The 20,990-nt window shown below is 37.7% G+C and overlaps 4 protein-coding genes across 8 annotated transcripts in view; 2 read left to right on the top strand and 2 right to left on the bottom strand.

Annotated features, from left to right (window-relative positions):
• Positions 1-7,108, top strand: part of LOC134755153 (GTPase-activating Rap/Ran-GAP domain-like protein 3) — a 125,813-nt gene extending 118,705 nt beyond the window's left edge. For 3 of the 5 annotated variants that reach the window (XM_063691648.1, XM_063691647.1, XM_063691644.1), the window contains 4 exons: positions 517-663; positions 943-1,087; positions 1,691-1,830; positions 2,361-7,108. In XM_063691648.1, coding sequence (XP_063547718.1) covers positions 517-663; positions 943-1,087; positions 1,691-1,830; positions 2,361-2,552 — 624 coding nt within the window. In that variant the 3' untranslated portion in view covers positions 2,553-7,108. Of the gene's footprint in view, positions 1-516; positions 664-935; positions 1,088-1,690; positions 1,831-2,360 lie in introns of all 5 variants that reach the window. The other 2 variants (XM_063691649.1, XM_063691646.1) reach the window with 1 other exon arrangement.
• Positions 7,098-11,343, bottom strand: LOC134755161 (uncharacterized). The gene is made up of 5 exons (XM_063691663.1): positions 9,713-11,343; positions 9,057-9,114; positions 8,515-8,639; positions 7,613-7,776; positions 7,098-7,303 (listed from the first exon to the last, which is right to left on the bottom strand). Exons 1-5 carry the CDS (start codon positions 11,203-11,205, stop codon positions 7,215-7,217), a joined length of 1,929 nt encoding a protein of 642 aa, XP_063547733.1. The 5' UTR covers positions 11,206-11,343; the 3' UTR covers positions 7,098-7,214.
• A 552-nt stretch (positions 11,344-11,895) lies between these two features.
• On the top strand, positions 11,896-14,824 carry LOC134755105 (large ribosomal subunit protein uL30m). The gene is made up of 3 exons (XM_063691582.1): positions 11,896-12,088; positions 12,166-12,292; positions 14,477-14,824. Exons 1-3 carry the CDS (start codon positions 11,973-11,975, stop codon positions 14,771-14,773), a joined length of 540 nt encoding a protein of 179 aa, XP_063547652.1. The 5' UTR covers positions 11,896-11,972; the 3' UTR covers positions 14,774-14,824.
• Positions 14,825-16,368: 1,544 nt separating this feature from the next.
• Positions 16,369-17,259, bottom strand: LOC134755202 (uncharacterized). The gene has a single exon (XM_063691724.1). The coding sequence runs from the start codon at positions 17,077-17,079 to the stop codon at positions 16,435-16,437; it is 645 nt and encodes a 214-aa protein (XP_063547794.1). The 5' UTR covers positions 17,080-17,259; the 3' UTR covers positions 16,369-16,434.
• Positions 17,260-20,990: the final 3,731 nt, after the last annotated feature.

Here is a 20,990-nt window from a genome sequence, read left to right as displayed (position 1 = left end):
TACCGCCAGTTATCAACTTCTTCCTGCCGTGTATGGAATTAATACGTACATGTGCAGTCTAACGAGTCTAACGATGGCAGTTTGACGTATGCAAATGCATTATACGCTTTAGTTCATTTCATGCGATTACCGTTTTACGTAATGCGCCTATGGTTGTGTGTGATTATACTTATACATAAGAGATTTTGTAGTAGTAGTAAAATATTTATTGTACAAAAATACAATAAAAGTAACTTACAATTAGATAAAGCTAAGTAGTACAAAGGCGAACTTATCCCTTTAAGGGACCTCTTCTAGTTAACCTTTGTGTATTAGATGAGAGGAGAAAGTGAGAAGAGGGTGACACGTGTAGTGTACGACAAGGTACCAGAAAGACAAAGGATATAAATGCATACATTATTTTTATTTGCATTTTACCTAACATGGCTACGCTAGTTGCCGGCGCTCGAGCGTCCAGTCCGTTTGCATCCATATTTTTTCGCCGCTAAAAGGTATTAATCAAACTCATGTCTCCAGGACATATTCTACGTGGCATGCGCGCCCGAGTATGTGCCCCTGAATGACGATGACGAGGCCAACCTGGGCCTGCCCCCGGAGAGCATGGAGCAGATCCGGCAGCGGCAGCAGCCCTACTCCGTTGATGGAGACGAGAGGTCAGTCCCGGTCCCGGCCTGCGAACACAGAGTTTTGCTTCAAGTTTTAAAGTCCATATCAACGGTTTAGGCGGTGCCTTTTTCTGTCTTTAATCTAAAGGCCACCTTTAAGGCGACTTTTTGCACAGCGATTCAGTAGCGCGATGCAGAATCGTGTTTACGTGTATGAGGATTTATGGCATACGACCAGCGACAGCTGTATCGATGCTGTATCGCGGCTGTATTGCTACTGAAACGCTGCAAAAAGTCTGCAACTTCGCTCAGTCAGAGAACTGTTTGCAGTAACGAGCCGTGCACGAGCGCTGCGGCCCGGGCAGCCGACGCGGCGTCTGCGTCAGCGTCAAGCCGCAGCAGCTCGCTGTCTTCAGAGCACGACACTATACGCCCGCCGCTGCAGCGTACGGCGCGCGTGTCGCCGCCTAACTCCCCGCAAGGTAACTACCCACTACGCATGACGCATCGTCTGCGTTCAGTAGCGATTCCCGATAGCCTAAAAATTTTAATGCAGCAATTGGCATGATGACAGATTTTGAATAGGTACCCTTTTGATATTGTCGGTACATTCCGAAAAACACAATATTTCAGCTATACTCATAAGTTTTAACATAAATATTTTTATAGCTACTTTAAACCTCGCGTGAAAACGCCTCGTGTCCGTTTGTCACGTCACGGTTTAGTTGGTGGTAGGGTGGTAAATATTATATGAGTATGAGTATTCAAAAACAAACAGTCTCATATGAGTACACATATGACACAAATAAAGTACTACTTGTAGACTTAGTTTCCTTAATTAAAATACCTATGTAGATAAACCTAAACATTAATTGCGTTATTCATAAACGCGTTACCGGCCTGAATTAGCTATGAATCGTTTGTTTTTATCTGTTATTATGACTTATGTATTTGTAAGAAAGGGATAAACCATAATTTAACTAAATCGGGCCCGTAAAGTTTTATGAATAAGGGGTAAAACTTTACGAGTTATCGATCGATCTATCGATATACGATTCGGTATGACTAACCGTACTTTATTTCAGTGTCAAGTTCGACTTCGACCGAGCAGCCGTCGACGCCGCTGACATCGGCTTCGACGTCCCGCTGCGTTCGAGTGTACAAGATCCCGCACGGCAACCTCGGCGCGGGGGCCTACGCGCGCCAGTCAGTTTCTGTGGACCAGGTAGGCACCTACTCAACATCCACTTAGATAACTAAGCGCAACTTGCACCATTCCACTAACCCGGGGTTAAACGGTTAAACCTGGAGTTACCATGGTTTACAGTTAACGGTTTAACGGGTTTGTGTTTAACCCCTGGTTTGTGGGATGGTGCAAGTGGCCCTTATTGTTATATTTCTGTTCTGTGACAAAAAAAAAACGGCCAAGTGCGAGTTGGACTCGCGCACGAAGGGTTCCGTACCATTACGCAAAAAACGACAAAAAAAACCACGTTTATTGTATGGGAGCCCCACTTAAATATTTATTTTATTCTGTTTGTATTTGTTTTTATAGCGGCTATCACGGTTGATGAGATACAGCCTGGTGACAGACGGACAGACAAACAGACAGCGGTCTTAGTAATAGGGTCCCGTATTTACCCTTTGGGTATGGAACCCTAAAAATGGTGCGTTTCTTTCTTTCTCACACCGCCTCTGCAAAACGATTCTAACCATGGCTCGACAACTAAGGAAATGTCTTATCTGTACCCGTAGCCTCGGCCTCAAGGAGCGGCCGCGCTGCTTCAGGCAGCGGCGCTGCTGCCCCAGGGAGCTCAGCCTCAAGTGGCCGCGCGAGCCCAGGTGGAGCCTCAGCCCGGGCCCTCGGGGATCCAGCGGCTCGACTACCACCGCCCATCCACGTCGCGAGCCCCCACGGAGCCGCGACCATCCACGTCGCGAGACTAAACCGTGCACAATTTAAAACTGATCTAGTCTATTTACAAATTTTACTCTGTGTTATTGATATCTTTGAAGTACATATACCAAATATATTTTAAAGTAGGTTCTACTGTGAAGGTAGATTAATTATATTTTTATTGAAGCGATACTCTGAGTTTGTGATCTTATTGGCCATGCCCGTGAGTGTATCTAGGTACTTTGTTTGCCACTACCACAAACATTGACTTTTCTATATGAATAGTCATTCAGTCTCCCCGGATCACATGCACGGTTGTATCTCTTATATCGTGGTTAAATCTAGTCTAGTACTAAATAAATTAACTAGGTAATGGAAAAGATGTGATATAAAGTCAAGATTGACGGGGGAAGGGGTAGTGCGGACTGCATAGTAGTATATCTAGTAAGACGATACCTACCGCTGTATTCACAATAAAATTGTATAAAACCCTCATCTGCGGGTGGACAGCTTCGTCTAACGCTAACAATCACTTATGTATAATTATTATAGGTACCCACTAATAATTATCATCTACATCACAATGTTTGATGGGTTTGCCTAGTTACTTATGAAAATTATTGAAACAAGTAGTCATTAATAAAATTTAAAAAGTACTAACATTATTAAAATTACAATACCTACTTTAAAAGAACTGACTTTGACTTTCTGGCAATTTAGTTAGATTTCTATGCACAAAATAAATGCTCAAAATATTAGAAAGGCGGTTTTAACTAATTGTCAAAGACAAAGAAAATGGAATGCTATAAAAAGCATTTAAAAAATACACTAGTTATAATAAATTAAACATTATATTTAAAATATAATTGTGAATCTTGATTCTAAATGTAAATATTAAAATTAAAAGTCTACACTTGTGTATGCTACTTATACAATAGTGACGTTGAGCAGATTTTGTTGTATTTAGGTACCCACACTACCTACTCATGAGTACCTACGTTAGATACACAATAACATCAATTTGTTTATAATCATTATTTTTTACATGATTATCGCTTATACCTTCGAAATCTGCTGATCGACAAATTAATTATTATTATACCTAAGACCTACTGTAGGTATCTACGGTAGGTAGGTAGTCATCAACAAGATCTAGTCAATATTTCAATGACATGGAGAAATCGAAATTATTCTCTGACATAGGTAACTTAAAAATTTCAGTCAGTACTTACTTAACGAATTTCGAAATGAAATTGTACCTTAAATGTCTATTAGGACACCAGAAAAGAAGTGCCATCCAATTAATTTGATTATCTTCTAGCCTTAATTAAAACTTACATTTTGCGATGCAAGAGAATTGAAACAGTATTTACTTAAGTATAACAATAACTACTGTATTTACAGAGATGGAATTCTAGTAGTAACTATTTTCAATGATATTATATCTTGATATTTCAGAGGGTATATGTAAAAATAAAGTAAGTAAAGTGAGGAGAGGGAGAGGCCCATCGGCCAACCAAAGAAAGAACCAAACTTATAGCAACTTAAGATCTCTTTATAGAATAGGACATGAATTTAAAAACAGTATGAAGATGTTAAATCTATTTATATATATTATATGTATACCTAATGGATAGGTATTTCTGAAATATATATTTTAAGACGCTGAATGGTACGTAGCCGTCACCAGTCTTCATGCCACGGAAGCCACGCATGATATTATTTTATCTCGACGATTGTAATAGGCCTATGTAAATCACTTCACTGTTTACTTGTTTACATGACTGTTATGTATTGTTATTATCGGAAATTGTCATATTCAATCACATTGTTCACACTGTCTGTACCCAGAACAGTCATGCGATATCGAGCAAAAGATGTGTATAAACGACAAATATACTTTCATAGATATACGCAATTGAACAATAATATATTATGGATTGGAAAACGATTTAAAAAAATCACCTTTATATGTTCGTCAGCGTGTCTTTATTAGTAAATTTTTCTGTGATTAAGCTAACGAGGCCTTTGGCGAACTGGTATATTTGATCAAATTTACTGTTTTATTGGGTGCAGACGGTACAGTGGCGTGAAAGGCGCCGCACGAGCGCAATCATTCCATGTTGAAATTAATACTTACCTAAGTACTAATTGTTATCTATAGTCACTAATCGTTGTTTGAAGACTATATTGAAATCATTTTATGTGATATCTACTTGTAAAAAAAACGTAAAAAATAAAAAATAATTAAATGTTAAATTTACAATGTAGGGAGGATAGGGGCGGTACCAAACCTGAGCGGACGGCTAGGACTGATTCAAATGTTCTCATTGACAACTCACCGGATTGGGTTGCGTCGCTACTCGTTAGAAGCTTTCTGGAAGTCATTTGTTAACGGAACTGCATGTGGATACCTCCATAGATTACTATAGTAATGCATGTACCTAATCCACAACTTGTGTAATGTTACCCGACCCGTGAATAAATGTCATATACCTAGATCGATATTATTCTCAGCAGTAGTGATAAATAAATGTCAATATTTTATGTAGCGGTTTGAGCCACTGGCCAACCAAAGATTAATTAGATTGTATGTTACTCAAAAGACCCTTGGGCATATTTGGGATGCAATGTGAGAGTCAACCATAACCATCAATTTTAGGTGAACTGATAATCTGTTTGTGTGTTCTCTGGGCACCGAATCATGATTTTAATCAATGGTAACAGCAATAGCCTGATATCAATGTAAGAAATTGATGAAAGTACGCTAACACCTAAAAAACTATCCAATAAGTCTGTCCTGTAGACGCTTTAGCATTTACCACGCCCTAAACGTGCCCTAGGGACAGTACACTATTCATAGACCAACAGACTGACAATGTTGCCGCTCTTAGCATATCTGCAACGCAAATATTAATGTTAGAGACTCGACTTTGAACGATGTTTCAAATTACATAATATTACGGGACACTTACACAAATCGACTTAGTCCCAGTAGTCCCACAGGAGGTAAGGAGGCAAATGCATAGGGTATGCAGATATGATTAGCGCGACAGAATGACTCACATTTAAATATTAATTACCATTATCACCGAAGTGGGACATGTGTTTACGAAGTAGATTTTAAGTTAGTTTAATCTCGCATCGAAGTTTTGTCAGGGGAAGACTGTGTTATGGAAATGATAAAGGCTATTTAGGAATTGGTTTGGATACCCCTAAACAAGATTTCGAAAGTAGCGGTAGGGGTCCGATTTTCATATAGCGATAGCGTTAAATAATCTCGTACTCTCTTGAAGCGGTTTGTAGGCCATATTTCTACAGTACTCTTAAACGTATTGCGCCTGTATTCAGGAAGGTTCATGGGCAATACTTATTTATCTGTGAACGATCAGTATCAGTACCGACACACACACCTCATCGAGAACTAGTCAGGGTCATCCGTGGACTCTATGCAAAATCGGAGCCTGTCGCTTACTAGGGTCTTTCCAAAAATCTCATCTACGCTTAAAGTATAAGCTACTAAATGTTACATGTGTAGAACGTATATGTCTATTTAAAGTAGATGCTGCGATGTCTCTTAGGACAATCTGTTATGTCCTCGACGGAAAGACCCGAGACCCGCTTCGGTGACAAAAGTAGTTGAAACAGATATTAAAATAAAAACATATTGAAGGTGTAACTCATCCTACGACAATGCATTCCTAATTATATTGGTAATAGATGATATATTTAGCAGAGTTTATCAAATGTTCAGTAACGTTAAATTGCGTTGCGAGAGAGGATAGGAATACTAATAGAAATAAATGAAATACCTACTGAGCTACCGTCGCATCTCGCATAACATTCCCAGATGTAGAGGTGCAAACTAAACATATCTTGTTCTGTAACCTTTACCTTTCTTTTAAACACAATCGGAAGTTTAAGGTTTACGAATTGTGAATTCCGGTTGGGAATTTTCTGGTTTCATTTCTCTAAAAGTTTCGCAGTAACGTTTCTTTCTTCATATTGTTTTAAATCCTTTTTTTAAACTATTACGTGGCTTTGTTTTAAACAATATTTAAGCCAGTTAAAACTAAAAATTTGTACGGTACCTTAATCAATGAAAAATTGCTGTAATAATCTTACTGGTCCTTGACCCGTTTTCCACTGAACGCTGGAGACTGGCCAATCGCAAGCCCGCGAAGTATTATTTCAATAAAACATTGACTACGTTGTGATAAACGGATCGAATACGAGTTTTTTTATATTTCATTTAGATATGATCTTACATATTCGTACATTGCATTATGTGTGCACCGAAGTCAGGTAGTCCAACCAACTGGGTATCACTGTACAAAATTGTGTTCTTCTGTATTTGTTATGCAGGAACCCTCCTTTAAACCTCTGTATGTTGATTTGTTGATTATGGAATATTAGCAATCCTATGATCCTATTGTAAATTTATATAATATTTCTTGTATTTTGAAACGTTATTACGTGGCTTTAAGATGAATGTGACTTTTGATATTTTTCACTTCTCTCGACGATAGCACTTTACGATTTGAGATTTTAATCGTTATTTTTATCTGGAGTTTATTAAAAGAAATAAATGTCTGTTCAATGAGAATTAATGTTGTTTTATTTACTTATATAAATAACTTAGCAAATACATTTAAGTACCCTTGTCTTAAAATACACTCATAATCAATATACAGTAAATCGATAACAATATGCTATAACAACTTTGGTTGTTGTTTTAAAGTAGTAATGTCTAAAAACCGGGGTATCTCAACATGTGAGGCGCGTCTTGACGAACTTTGTCCTGGAATAAAAGAAAACGAAAGTCAACCCTTTAGACGCCAAGAACGTCTAACCCTTTACCAGGCCGTGAAGAACAAGCGTGTTTTATTAAGTACTTTATAGTATATAGGTTTGCAACCGTCTTGTACAAAATGTATTTACAAAAGTCGGATATGTTCCTGTAAACCACAAAAAAACTTGGGATACGGTAATCCCATTGCCTGTCTAATGAACTGCCATATTCAAATTAGTGTAATTGTATTCTTTACCAGGCAAAGGGTGATATTCCCACCTCATGGCAAATTGGTCAATTAAGTGTTGCTGTTAGTACCTTGTACAATCTTGTGTCTCTCCATATAGTTCCTGGTGGCGAAGCTTATCTCGTTCTGTTTCGGCGCGGGCGCCGGCGCAGCCTTCAGGTACTTGGCCGCGAGCTGGTTCATACGCAGGCTTGTGTCGGCGGACTGCACGGCTGGCTCGTCGCCGAACGTCACTCTGTGAGAAACGAGTTACAAAAATGAAGTCAGTAAACGAAGAAGGGAATATCTGTTTGAGAACCTTTTTTATCTGCAACAGACATTAATCGTTTAGTAGGAGTAGTCGTAGTAATCACTTTATTGTACACAACACAGGTTTACATAAAATTAGTTCATGATGTAAAAAAAATTATTCACTCTACCAGGGCTCGGAACCGGTATTGTTTAAAAACCCCGAAATAGCCCAATATTTTGAATTTTTTTATGCTCATTACGTAGGACTGAATCATGTATTTAGGAAACAATTTTCCATTATTAAAACGTCCCATTAAAAATGAAATTATAAACAAAAGAACGAAAAAGAACGTTATAATACCGGTATTTTTGTATGGAGCAAATACCGGTTTCCGACCCCTGCACTCTACTAAATGTAGAGTTGTAGTCACAGAATAACTAATAGTAACTAGGTACAGAAGGTTCACTCTCTAACAAAACGCGTCTATTACGAGAGATATAAGCGCAAGCGCGAGTAGGCGTCCGTTCCGTAGCGGTGCGCGGCAACTACTACTGCTGCTAGACACCAAAATTGGTGTGGGCCGCATGTACTTGTCGCGACGCGACGAAATCGCGGAGTGAGTCACGCCTGGTAGAGAATAGTTCCTGCTTTGAATTTGATAGATGATGTAGATGGCGCTATACGGCTCCGAACATTATGCGGTAAAGGCTTTGTCACACTGAAGTGGGATGTGAGCCTTACCTTTTGGTGACTGATATGTTGGTCTTGTCAATGTGCATCTGCACGCATTGCTGCCTAGTGTTCCGATACAGCGCGCTGGCCGACGACGGCATGTCCGAGTCTTGGAGCATGCCATTCACGTGTGTCTGTTAAGAAGACAAATATATTTATAATATGGTTATGATTTGCCTTTTTTTTCCAGAAAATATTTCAATAAATGGGCTGACCGGGTTATTTCCAGCAGGCACTGAAAACAACTGGAAAAAAATGTCAGTAATTACTACCAAAGTGCTTTAAGGTGGCAATTTATTTCAGTAAAAGTTTAAATGTGTCAGGTGATTTCACACCTAACAACATATTTAAACTAAATTTTATATGTAAGTAACAAATAAAAATAAACTTACACATTTTCTTTTTAATAGCATTTTTTTGTTGGTATAATAATCTATGTATGGTTAATTTTTTGCTCCTGTTACAAAGACAACCTTGAATACTAATGACTTATTCTTATGTTTTTAATCTGATGATAATAATGTTTGGTGAAATAATAAGATAGTAGTTACCATAACTTTATTGTAGTATGTCCATCCAACATTGGAGTGGTCACTGCCTGAATCTGACCTGAAAAAGAATATCATAGTAAATAATGTGTTGAGTAAATTAAAAGTACAGCTACATATTTATGACTTAGGGGTCATCCATAAATTACATCACATATTTCCTCCCCCCTCTTTGTCACACCTGGTCACATTTGGCTCACCCCTCCCCCCCTGGTGGTTGTTTTCAACTAAATGAACTAGAATTTCAATTAGTTTAAAAAAAAAAAACATTTATGACAAAAGCAATGTTAGAAATTTTAGCCGATAACGAATAAAAATACATGCATAAAAACGAATATTGTTGCAAAAACTAGTTATTTAACTGTTAACAGCGAATAAAAAAAACAAAACCATTTTCGGTTATAGATGTAGTTAAAGTGACATCACATAGTTTGTGACGCCCCCCTGCCCCTTGTCACATTTTCTAGACCCCCTCCCACCCCTTAAACGTGTGACGTAATTAATGGATGACCCCTTAAACCTCATAAGGCCCATAGTAACCATTTTCAATTGGAGCAGAATTGGATTTCTTTTGTTCCGTTCAATTTCACTACTGATGTCAAATTCAAATGGCATTTTCTGTACGGTGGGCCTTAGGAGGATACAATGTTAGTTCTTACTCGCTGTAATCCCTAACATCCAAGTAAAGGCTTTGGTCAGGAGACATCAGGGGTGTGGTGGCATTATCAACCTGCACATTGTACAGACTCTGCTCATTCAGAGTTTTCTCATCATTGTAGTTTGACACATGCTGTGCGTCAGGGCTCTCATGCATACTCGCTTCCACTGTCTTACCTACAGGTAATATACCATCGAGAAAATTTAAATTTACAGGCTGTTTAACAACCTCTTTGTACTGTATCTGTGTATTGTCGTATGTTTGCTTCGTCAGCTCTTTGTTTATTACTGTCGATGTTCGCACCATTTCCAAACTCGTCATCACCCCTATCGATATCTTGTGCTGATCTCTGTCTATAGTTTCTACCGCAACATGCTCCCTCACAATGTTTTGAATGGGCATCTGAGGCGCACAACTAGCATTTGTTATTAATTTGTCCACTTTCTCTTGTAGCAATTGCAACTGCTCATTTTGCAATTTAATAATCTTTAAGAGGTCACCGACAGTAGGTTCTCGCTTTTCCTTGCTTACATTCATTTGTTTTTCAACATCTGTGCATTGGTTATTAGCTTGCTCGTACCTTTCTATGATCCATGCTTTCTTGTCAACTGCATTTGGATGCTTTGGTGAAATAGATTCTTTACTAAAATTTGTATTTTTCTTTTCTTGTGAACACATGCAATGTTTACAAGTTGGTTGTGGTGGCGGTGGCTGTATAATGTTTAGGCAAATATTTTCTCTTTGGTGCCCATAATTTGGCCCATTATGCCCCATATTTCCAGGTGTTGAAGTATTAAAGTTTGAATGGGTTTGAGTTTTATTACAGTGATGACAAGTGCAGCTATCATCCAAGTTGCCACTGGATGCTTGACTAGAGGGTTTGGGAGCCCTGTTCACAGGACCATGAGCTGTCACATTGTAGTGATTCTCCTTCCCCAAGGACATTTTATTCATCTGAACCTGAACTGTATCCTGAAACTGAAACCTGTTCAAGCCTCCGCGGGTTATAAAGAAGTTATCATCTTTGTGCAGTACATTAGGTGGTGTGACAATTTTACCATTCTCAATGGGACATAAAACATTTATAGTTGGTTCAGGCGTTAAATGTAATCTCCTGCTCTTGGCACTGCAGATGTTTTCCTGACTAGACGCACTTGACACTGGTGTAAAGTATACTGGTTTTCTAGGATGCTGGCTTGATGAATCCAGCATGCTCAGCTCTAGTTCATTGCTGGGCGACCATTGGTTACCCGTATCAAATCTACTGACTACTTCGGTCTTGTTCACAGTCGGATAAGGTGAAGTATCGCTATACTCGAATCTCTTGACGGGGTCTGGACTATACAACACGTCTTGTGCAAAAACACATGGAAGGTCCGGCGCTTCCGTGTCCAGATTCCTTTGGACAAAAGGTCGGGGCGAATGGCAATCAGACTCATTCATGGTAACCAAGTTTTCTGCCCTACACGGAGTTAAAAACCGCACTCTCTTCATGGAGATTAACAACTAAGTTCTACAAATGCGAAAACTACTTTTTTCTCTTTACTGATGTCGATAAAAGTAAAGGAACCATATTAATAAAACACTTTATAAACTAAATTCTATAACAAACACTTCGGTGTGACAACAAACTCAAACAAGTCTAGTTTAGTTTAAATTGTGACAGTTAAGCTTACCACAGACGCATCACAGACGCGACCAAAGTTTTGGTTTCGAAGCCGCGTAGTCTGGAGTGCGCTTGGTATATCCTCTTAAAGTCCCTCCACACTAGTCCCTCCACACTCGTGTGTGAATCGCGGCGCGAAGGGTAATCGTCCCATAGAAAATTAGTATTTCGCGCCTTTTTCTACTGACAGTTATTTGACCGGCTATATTTAAAAAAATCAAACGATTTATAACTTTGACAAGCCTAAAGGGTCCTCCACACTCATGCGCGAATCGCGGCGCGAAGCCGCGAACGCGAGTGTGGAGCCTAGTTCGCTGATCATAGTCTGGAGGGTCTTAATAAAAAATCAATATCAGCAACAACTCGTTTGACAACCTTTATCTTTTTCTTACTATACTTCCGTCTCGCTCTGTTGTTGATAAACCTTAACGGTCTGATGAGCCCCTAATGTTATCTTATCTGTGGTAATTATGGTGGTTTATGGTTTATTCGTAGTGATTATATGCTCTTTGGGTTTATTGTGAAACTGAGAGGTTAGGATTACTGAGGATTCGTTATTTTGTGCATTTTATACCGGATCAAATAAAAGGTTAAAATGAATAAACAGCTTCTAAAAGTTTGTAGCCCGTTGGCTACATTCTCAAGAGCAAGAGGTTTCGCTCCTCCACCGGGCGGAATCAAATACCCAGGAGGGATCACATATTATCCAAGGTATTGTAGAATATTTATGGTTGTAATATTTTTATCACAGCATCAGCAACAGTATATATTTTTTTTTACTATTTTAGGCATCCAGATCACAAAGATCCAGAGTACATCCCTTCAAAGCTCTTTAGAGTGGAACGTATAAAAACCCTGAAACACCAGCCTTGGTACCTGAAACTGATCATGAAAGAGCTGAAAATTGACGAAGAGGTATTACTACTTAACTAGTTTTATTTACATTCAAGTATGTTCAATTGCACATAGAAATACATAAGTGAACATAATTTTTAACAACTGATCTTGAAATAAATACTAAATTAGTTTGATGAATGCATTACCAGTGTTCCAAAGTCTTACCCTTTGATTTAACACTGTTCGAGGTTCAGACTAATCAAGACTGTGAATTAATTTAGCACTTAATGTTAAATAACAAATAAAAATGTACTCGCCAAATTAATAAATTCTTAGTATACCTAGTCGGCTCATAAGTTCTGTCACTGGCCTTTAAAATTTAAATTTGGAACTCCTAAAACAAAAACCGTTCTGCATTTGAATTTCGAATCTTTATTAAATATTTGAGTAGTATAATTTTGCAATTTTCTGTTTTCTTCAACATGGAGTGGACGCTTAAAGATAGCCGTACCGCAATAATTGCACTATATCGTTGTGGTCACTCGCTGACTAAAATTTTTAAGCTACTTGAAAATTTAAAATTCTCTCTAAGATTTGTGTATCGTACCATAGAAAGATACAGTGAGGTCTCTAGTTTAAATGACAAGAAAAGAAGCGGTCGTCCGCGTACAGCTAGGACTCCAGCGGTTGTACAAGCAATTAGGGCACGCATTGCCAGAAATCCCGCTAGGAAACAAAAAGTTATGGCCCTCCAGATGGGTTTGAGCAAAAACATGGTGAAAAGAGTGCTTAATCAAGACCTGAGACTTCGTGCTTATAAACGAAAAACTGGCCATCTTCTCAATGGTCGGCTTAAAGCTTTAAGGCTTAAAAGATCTAAAGCTTTATTGAAGAAGTACGCTAAAAATAAGCACCGTTGTATACTGTTTTCGGACGAGAAAATTTTTGACATAGAAGAAAACTGTAATAAACAAAATGATAGAGTGTACGCTCGCAATAGTAAAGAAGCGTCTAATAGCATTCCCCGTATTCAAAGAGGTCATCACCCTTCATCTGTGATGGTTTGGCTGGGAGTTTCTTATGCGGGCGTCACTAGTATGCATTTTTGTGAGAAAGGAGTAAAAACTAGTGCCAAAGTGTACCAAGACACGGTGTTGACTAATATTGTGAAACCACTATCCCATACGATGTTTCTAAACCAGCATTGGGTTTTCCAGCAGGACTCTGCTCCAGCCCATAAGGCAAAGTCTACACAAGCCTGGCTCGCCTCCAATAAAATCGACTTTATACGGCATGAAGATTGGCCCTCCTCTAGCCCAGATCTTAATCCTTTAGACTATAAAATATGGCAGTATTTAGAGGAAAAGGTGTGCTCAAAACCTCATGCAAATCTAGACTCGCTGAAAAAATCTCTTGTTACGGCAGTGGCCAATATCGACATGAAAGTGGTGCGTGAATCCATTGACGACTGGCCACGAAGACTTCAAGCCTGTGTAGATAATTATGGCGGTCATTTTGAATAAATGTTATACATTTAGATTCTCTAGTTTATAAGCTTTCAAACGCTGTACAAATTATACGGAATAAACTTAAACTTTTGATTTTATTTGATACTATGTATATGACAGAACTTATGAGCCGACTAGGTAAGTATGTTAACTCATGTAAGTGAATTGTAATATTCTTATGAGTAACAAATTCTTTAAACCTAAATTGTTATCATAAAAAACCGGCCAAGTACGAGTCAGACTCGCGTTCCAAGGGTTCCATACATTACACAATTTAAGCAATGCATTTTTTATGTGAAATGTCTTTAAAAAACCCGTAGGGGTCAGATCAAAAACTAAGTAATTAAGGGCTCTTACAGACGAGCGACAGTATGGGACACACTGTCGGCGACGTTGCTGGCGACCGCCCGTGACAGCTATCGGCGACGGTCGGCGACCATCGTCGATAGCTGTCGCTGTCGTGACAGCGCGCAGTTGTCGATGTGTAGTTCAAGATATTTATTCTTGAATTTACTTTGAAATAAGCTTTGTCAAGCTCGAGTTGATTGCTCATAAAACCAATTCGCACTAACATATACAATGCTTAATTCCTGGAGATTGACATGGGTTACTTGTGTTTTGGAATATTGGCATTAACTATCAGCTCATACAAGAAATTTAATAATAGTATTGCATATCAATCTATATGTGTAAATTTCTCAAGTGCTTATCAATCAACTTATCAATAAAACTTATGAATCAATACTTGTTTCAGACCAGAGTCACCATTGTGAAGAATATACCTGAATATAATGCCAGGCTTTGGAAAGTGAAGCATTTAATAAAAGTCACCCCGATCACTTTCCCCTATGGAGAACCTGCCCCGGAAGACATTGAACATACAATCCTGAAAGAAAATGGACAGTGTATAGTTACAAAAACACTTGCTCCACAACCAGAACAGATTCAAGCATTAGAAAACTTCGATAACAACAAAAAGAAAATGGATTCTACTACAATAAAGAGAGATTCTAGGCATAAGTGGAATCAGGCATTCGGTGGTGGATTTTAGATACTTTAACTTGTATATTTATAGAAGCAATAAAATAATAGAGTAATTAATTATTTGTTGTTTCTCATTCTTAAATCCCTTAAGTACCTATATTTAATAAGCTAGATGACAAATTTTTATTAATGGTATCAATCGATCAGGTTTATTTTTAGGATCAAATGTCTTTATGGGACCCATTGCATTAAAGCAATACAAAAGTCAGAAATGATAGTCAAAGCCGTCATACTTCACTCGCGAAACGCTTCTAACAAAACGATAAGTGAACGTGACGTCAAGTTCACTGAGAGCCCCTTTTGAATGTATGGACAAAATAAGAAAATTGCGTTTTTGTCGGTAAAATAGTTGCTATACTATATTTTTTTGGATAAAATGTAAGGAATCGAATGGTACCCTTACTTTTTTCCTTTTTGGAAGTTGAAAAATTACTTAAATTTTGAAACTTTTAAGTCCTGTATTTTTGTATTATTTCCATATATTATTTTAATATCTACATTATTGTGATAAATTGCTCATTTGTTATCTATGTTACTAGATTTTGTTATAAAATTCAACATGTGTCATCATCCCTATTGTAAACCCACAAACCAAAACCTAGGTACCAAGACAAATGCAATTTTAAAATAATCTGAACAGCATTAAACCTACAATAAGAGTGGAAGGTTCTTTTTTGCCCTATGGACCGTTAAAGGTTAAGGACTAGCAATGTGCAACAGTTATCTGTGTGCATGAGTATGCTACTTGTTGGGAAACTAGGGGCAACAACAAGATAGAGGATTTTGGCCTACAAAAGTCATCATTACTGACACTCATATTTACTTTTATAGTTCACCAATGTCCAATACAAAAATCATAGGAAAATTTGATAGGTACATTTTCTTAGAAAAGCAATTGCACCAAGCCTCCAAGTTGCCAAGCGGACCCAAGGCTCCCATGATTAGGGACAATGTGAGAAAGATGATGATATCTCTCCCCACCTAATGTATGGGGGCAGGGACAAATGGAATACACATTATAGGTACTGCATTGTTTTTAAATTTGAAACAGTTAATATACATTGGGGTTCAGGAGGCTGTACAAATTATTAATTTTTATTATTAGTTACAAATATTTAAAACTGGTCTCCAAATGTCCTTCCCCCAGAGTAGTGGCTCTTTACCATTTGTCATACAAATATGAATACCATATTTTGGCTCCATAATACATTTCCATCTGTGATTAGTCTGCCACCTGTCACTAATGAGATAGTTAGTTGTATATTTAGAAAAATAACTAAAATTTAATTTGGGACAAGGAAAAGAGAAAAAGTTCCTGAAATATGTGATTTGAGTGTTGGGGTTGAGGTGCAGCAACAAAACAACCCTGTACACAGAAAATAGTTTAAATTAATAAAAAATGTAAAAATAGAAGCACTTAATGCAGGGACGCGATATGGTGTCATGGCGGTCGTTCATGGAGTTATGAGATGGCGGCCGCGCCGCACTGGCGCTGGTGCCCGCAGCCTGTAATCATCATCCGGTCTTCACACAGTGGTGGCGTAAACATCATCCTTTCCTCATAATTCTTGGATTTCCACTTACATCAATAAAACACAAGTATTCATGTATTACTTTATTTTTTAAATAATGATATTTATACATTGATATATGACTAGGACATTGTAATTACTCATCATCATCCTGGGGCTTGTGTCTCTGATTTTGGTACAATAAATAATTAAAATGCTCTGGAGTTTTGAAGTAGTTCTCAAGGATTATTCCATGCTTGTTTCCTAGGTCAAATCTAGCATCACCCCAGGACACAAAAATAGTGGGCCTCAGCTTTTTAAATTCCTTTAGATGGAACTTGTGTTTAAAGATGGTATTGAAGATGTGCCCTCTGAACACGGCTATGTAGTTGTCTCCGTCCTGGTAGAGTCGCAGAACATATTTGTTGAGTAATACTTTGAGCATTATGTGAAAAGCAACGAATGCTCCAAAGTAAACAAGACATTCGGTTGGACTGTTGGCTATAACAACATCGGTTCCTATCACTACTGGTTCATTCATCGTGCTTTTGTCGAACACTGCAGCATAGTAAGCTCCGCCCGCAGCCGCAGCGACGGTCGATAGTGTGAGGTATGTCGTAGTATAATTTAGTTGTGTATCCATGGGCGCTTTGTATATCAACTGCCACCGCTTCGATACACCATCTTTCTCTTGCCATTTTGTCTGTGCTTCCAAAAACTTTAGTGGATGGGTAGCATATTTGATTGAAGAAAGCTTATATATATTTCTATGGCTCGCATTCAGCAATCGCACGCAGTTCATACTTGATTTGTTATTACAACAATGAATGTACTTTAACTACTGACGCAATACGCTTCCTTTCATATTACAAACGTAAATATTATGTGATAATTAGTGACTTTAGAACTAAACTTCTTGGAAAACTATTATTTATATTTCTTTGAGGTTATCCGCGGAGCAAACTAGGAACAATCACGTAATGTTAATTTTGACGTTTGGTTTGTGATGGTTGTGTCAGTTAAATACCATGGAGACTATATAAAGGAGCCAAATCTCTATGTATGAAAAGTGTCCATCAAAAAACAGTAATTTTTGGATCGCTCATGAGGAGTGGGGGAAAATGACCGAACGGGATAGTCTTATGTATCTGTCAGTAGGAGTAGCAGAGAAAGCGCTGTTATTGTTTGTCCTTGTCATAGTTTCACTTTTCCACCGCTGCCACAACCGAGGTTGTGGCAAACAAATAAGTACGTGACATGTCATGTTTGTTCGTTGCTTGTTTAATTATCGTTGTTTTGTATGAAATTGTGCTTTCTCTTATGAAATATAGTGATGGTTAGCGTTTTGAATGCTTGAACTTTGATAAAATACTGGTGAATTGTTCTGTAATCGGCTGTAATAGCCGCTCTGAGCAAAAATATGAGATCATAACCTTTCACACGTAAGTACGGTATTTTACACCTTCCTCTTAACGCAATATGTGAGAATAACATCGTAAAATTACGTTATACTCAAAGCAATGTAGAATCAAACGATTTCAATAAAAATATCACAATTATTTACGCAAATTAGGGCGGTAGGAGTCTGAGGTCAGCCATTTTTAAACTTCTTCTTAATTTAGCTGCATAACAACCATGTTAGGGATACCAGATGAAAATATCATAATTTTATGGGTAATTTTGACCTCGAAGTTTTTTCGTACTTCTAATTCCAAAAAATAAATAAACAAATGTTGTGAAGATTAAATGTGGTGTACATTAATTGGTGTGATTGCGATTTGTGATTTCTTTAAATTAAAACCCATAATACATTTTATTTTACGTGTTATTTACTAAACATGTTTAGTTTTGTACCACCTGCGCGAATTATAGGTATTTCATTGTTTATACGCCTAAAAAGAACGGCCCATTGACATTTTATTTAACAATTTTTTAATACCGTCAAACAAGCTAACTTTGCCTCCAGGGTAATCGCCCCAACGTGATATCAAATATTGGGGTAATTTTTACCAATATGGTATCCCCACGTTTATGACGTCATCTATATCTATCCCTTACGGGCGCACGCGTATAGCTGGTTTATGTAATGCTAGGTCTATGCCGAAATACTACCAAAACAACCTACGTAATTTGGTAGGGTTATTTGTTGGTTCATGTTATACTCATGTCCCAGAGCCTAACTAGCGCCACCGGAGAGATTAGGAACTATTATTTAAAGCTGAAAGCGGTCACTTTTGCAACAATTCTGCCATAAGAGATTGGCATCCTTTCTATACCATCCATATAACCATAGATAGCTATCTATACTACATATAAGCCTGTCAAGCCATTTCCGTCAGTAGTATGGATGGTAAAGAAAGGATGCTAATCTCTTATGGCAGAATTGTTGCAAAAGTGACCGCTTTCCAGCTTTAAATAATAGTTCCTAATCTCTCCGGTGGCGCTAGTTAGGCTCTGGGACATGAGTATAACATGAACCATATAAGGCAACAAATAATCCGATCAAATTACGTGGGTTGTTTTTGGTAGTATTTCGGTGTATGGTGGCGCCGCCTAATTACTGTTTTTTGATGGACACTTTTCATACATAGAGATTTGGCTCCTTTATATAGTCTCCATGGTCAGTAGGGTCAAAAGCGGCAAATTAAAAAAGTAGGCGCGAACCATTAAAATGAATTTTAATTTCATGAATAGGTATAGATTTAATCAATGCATTCATTTTGTATAATAGTCGTATGGTTTTAAAATGTTGGGATCCACTTGAGAGATTACCTGCCTGCCGATGAATGGCATTGTTAAACCAAACCGCTAATTAATTGTGCAAAATAAAATGCAATAATAATAAAAGATTCTATACAGATAACAACTTTACCGCTTGAAGAATAGAGTTAAAATTGCAATAGCAGGTACTCGATATAGGACCTTTTGGAATTCAGTCTTGGTCAGTAACTTACGTCGTCGCGTCGCTCGCACACCACGTTCGGGAAAAATCGGGTTTATTCGGCTTCTCTTTCGGTCTGCCCGCTCCGGGCTAACTCGCTCGCGCGAGTCGCGCGCTTTCAGTTGAAGTCAGTTTGGTTTCGTTGGCCCGGCCCGCTGTCGGGAATTTCGAGAGGGATCGATCTGTATGTTGGACCGTTTGCATAAGCTGCGTTCCGTCTGCTCGTTAAAATCGAGTTGGCGAACTAACAAACCGGGTCGGCTCGAGTTGGGCTTAACTCGGTTTGAACCGGGTTGGCAACAGAGTTGACACATCTCTTTTGAATTATAAAATACAGTTGGTCAAGCAAATCTTGTCAGTAGAAAAGGCGGCAAATTTAAAAAATGTAGGCGCGAAGGGATATTGTCCCATAGAAAATTTGAATTTCGCGCCTTTTTCTACTGACAAGATTTGCTTGACCAACTATATTAAAGATAACGTGCTAGTCAATCAGTGCCTCAGGGCGGACACGCTATACATCAAAAATCACTTGCGTTTCTATGTGTGAACGGCACGTCTGTACACGCGGCAGGCGTCATAGTGTGAGTAAGTTGCTTAAACGAAGAGCAAATAAATGGAGCCAGTAAAAGCGCAAATTACGTTAAATAGCAAAGTAAGCGCAAATAGTTAAACAACTTGGGTATTTTATTATAAGTATATCTTTATTTCACTCTCGTTGTGGACAATACAATATTTACATAATAACCAATCTACAAACTTGCGGTACCGTAAACGGTAACTTTAGTCCACAACTTACAACTATGGTCCAAATTCAAGTTTCAGTAACTTATAAATAAATATTTTTTCAAATTATGTTGAGTGTTGAGTAATCTTAAAGCATCGTCACATCGTCAGGTAACTTGTTATAAAAATGAATTACAACATTAATAATGGAACCATATGATAGTTGTATTTAACTAAGTACCTGAGTTTACGGGGTAGGTAATCTCTTTCTGTTGTAATTAAAGATGTTAATTACTATCTTTAATTACTGTTTACAAAGATTCACGTTGCTACGTTACCAATCGTTTATTCCGAAATATGACATCGTCTAGGGATGTATAGGTACTACTGTTATATAGTTTGCCTTGGGAACAGCGACATCTTTGAAGTAATTTGAACAACAAAGTAAACATACTCTATATCGGCTCGAACAATTACATAACTTTTCCAATTCCATACAGACAATTATTGCCCAATGCTGGTGTTATAAAACACATTGGAAATATTATATTATTATGAATAAAAGTATAAGAATATTTTGGTAACGTATATAAAGTTAAAGTTTATAACAATAAATAAAGTTTGTGCACAAAAAATACTATGTTAAAATAAATGCAATATGTGAAACATAGGTAATGAGTACAAGCATTAGCTAAGTACACCACGATTATACCATAGATTATACATATAAATGAAAACCGCATTAAAAATTAAAATTTACAACAAAGTGCATACTCTGCAAAGTTGCAAACACGAAGTGAACAAAACTTAAAATTAACTGTATTTTTAGTACCTAATTGTAATTTTCTATGAATTATGGTGAATTACTCAAATGTAAAAAATAAAAACCAAATAACAAAAAAATATGCAAAAGTTATAGTTGATTAAACAAGAATAATTAGAGTTTAAATAATTTGTATGATCGTGCCGGAGTTATAACTGCTTGATTGAGTTAGACATTCAGTTGTTTCAAGCTGGCTAACACTGTTTTTGCACCATATAATCAGGCG

The sequence above is a fragment of the Cydia strobilella genome, chromosome Z, assembly GCF_947568885.1.
Source record: "Cydia strobilella chromosome Z, ilCydStro3.1, whole genome shotgun sequence".
In the NCBI taxonomy this organism is placed as follows: Eukaryota; Metazoa; Arthropoda; class Insecta; order Lepidoptera; family Tortricidae; genus Cydia; species Cydia strobilella.
Note: the sequence above shows the minus strand (reverse complement) of the source record. Positions and strands in the feature narration are given on the sequence as shown.

Bases quoted from the DNA above. Each gene is read 5' to 3' on its own strand.
- LOC134755161 (XM_063691663.1), bottom strand. From the start codon at position 11,205: ATGAAGAGAGTGCGGTTTTTAACTCCGTGTAGGGCAGAAAACTTGGTT. The intron at 9,115-9,712 runs GTAAGAACTAAC...ATTCTTTTTCAG, and splicing joins GATGTTAGGGATTACAGCGA to GTCAGATTCAGGCAGTGACC. The intron at 7,304-7,612 runs GTACTAACAGCA...CTTTTATTCCAG, and splicing joins GAGACACAAGATTGTACAAG to GACAAAGTTCGTCAAGACGC.
- LOC134755105 (XM_063691582.1), top strand. From the start codon at position 11,973: ATGAATAAACAGCTTCTAAAAGTTTGTAGCCCGTTGGCTACATTCTCA. The intron at 12,089-12,165 runs GTATTGTAGAAT...TTACTATTTTAG, and splicing joins GGGATCACATATTATCCAAG to GCATCCAGATCACAAAGATC. The intron at 12,293-14,476 runs GTATTACTACTT...TACTTGTTTCAG, and splicing joins AGCTGAAAATTGACGAAGAG to ACCAGAGTCACCATTGTGAA.
- LOC134755202 (XM_063691724.1), bottom strand. From the start codon at position 17,079: ATGAACTGCGTGCGATTGCTGAATGCGAGCCATAGAAATATATATAAG.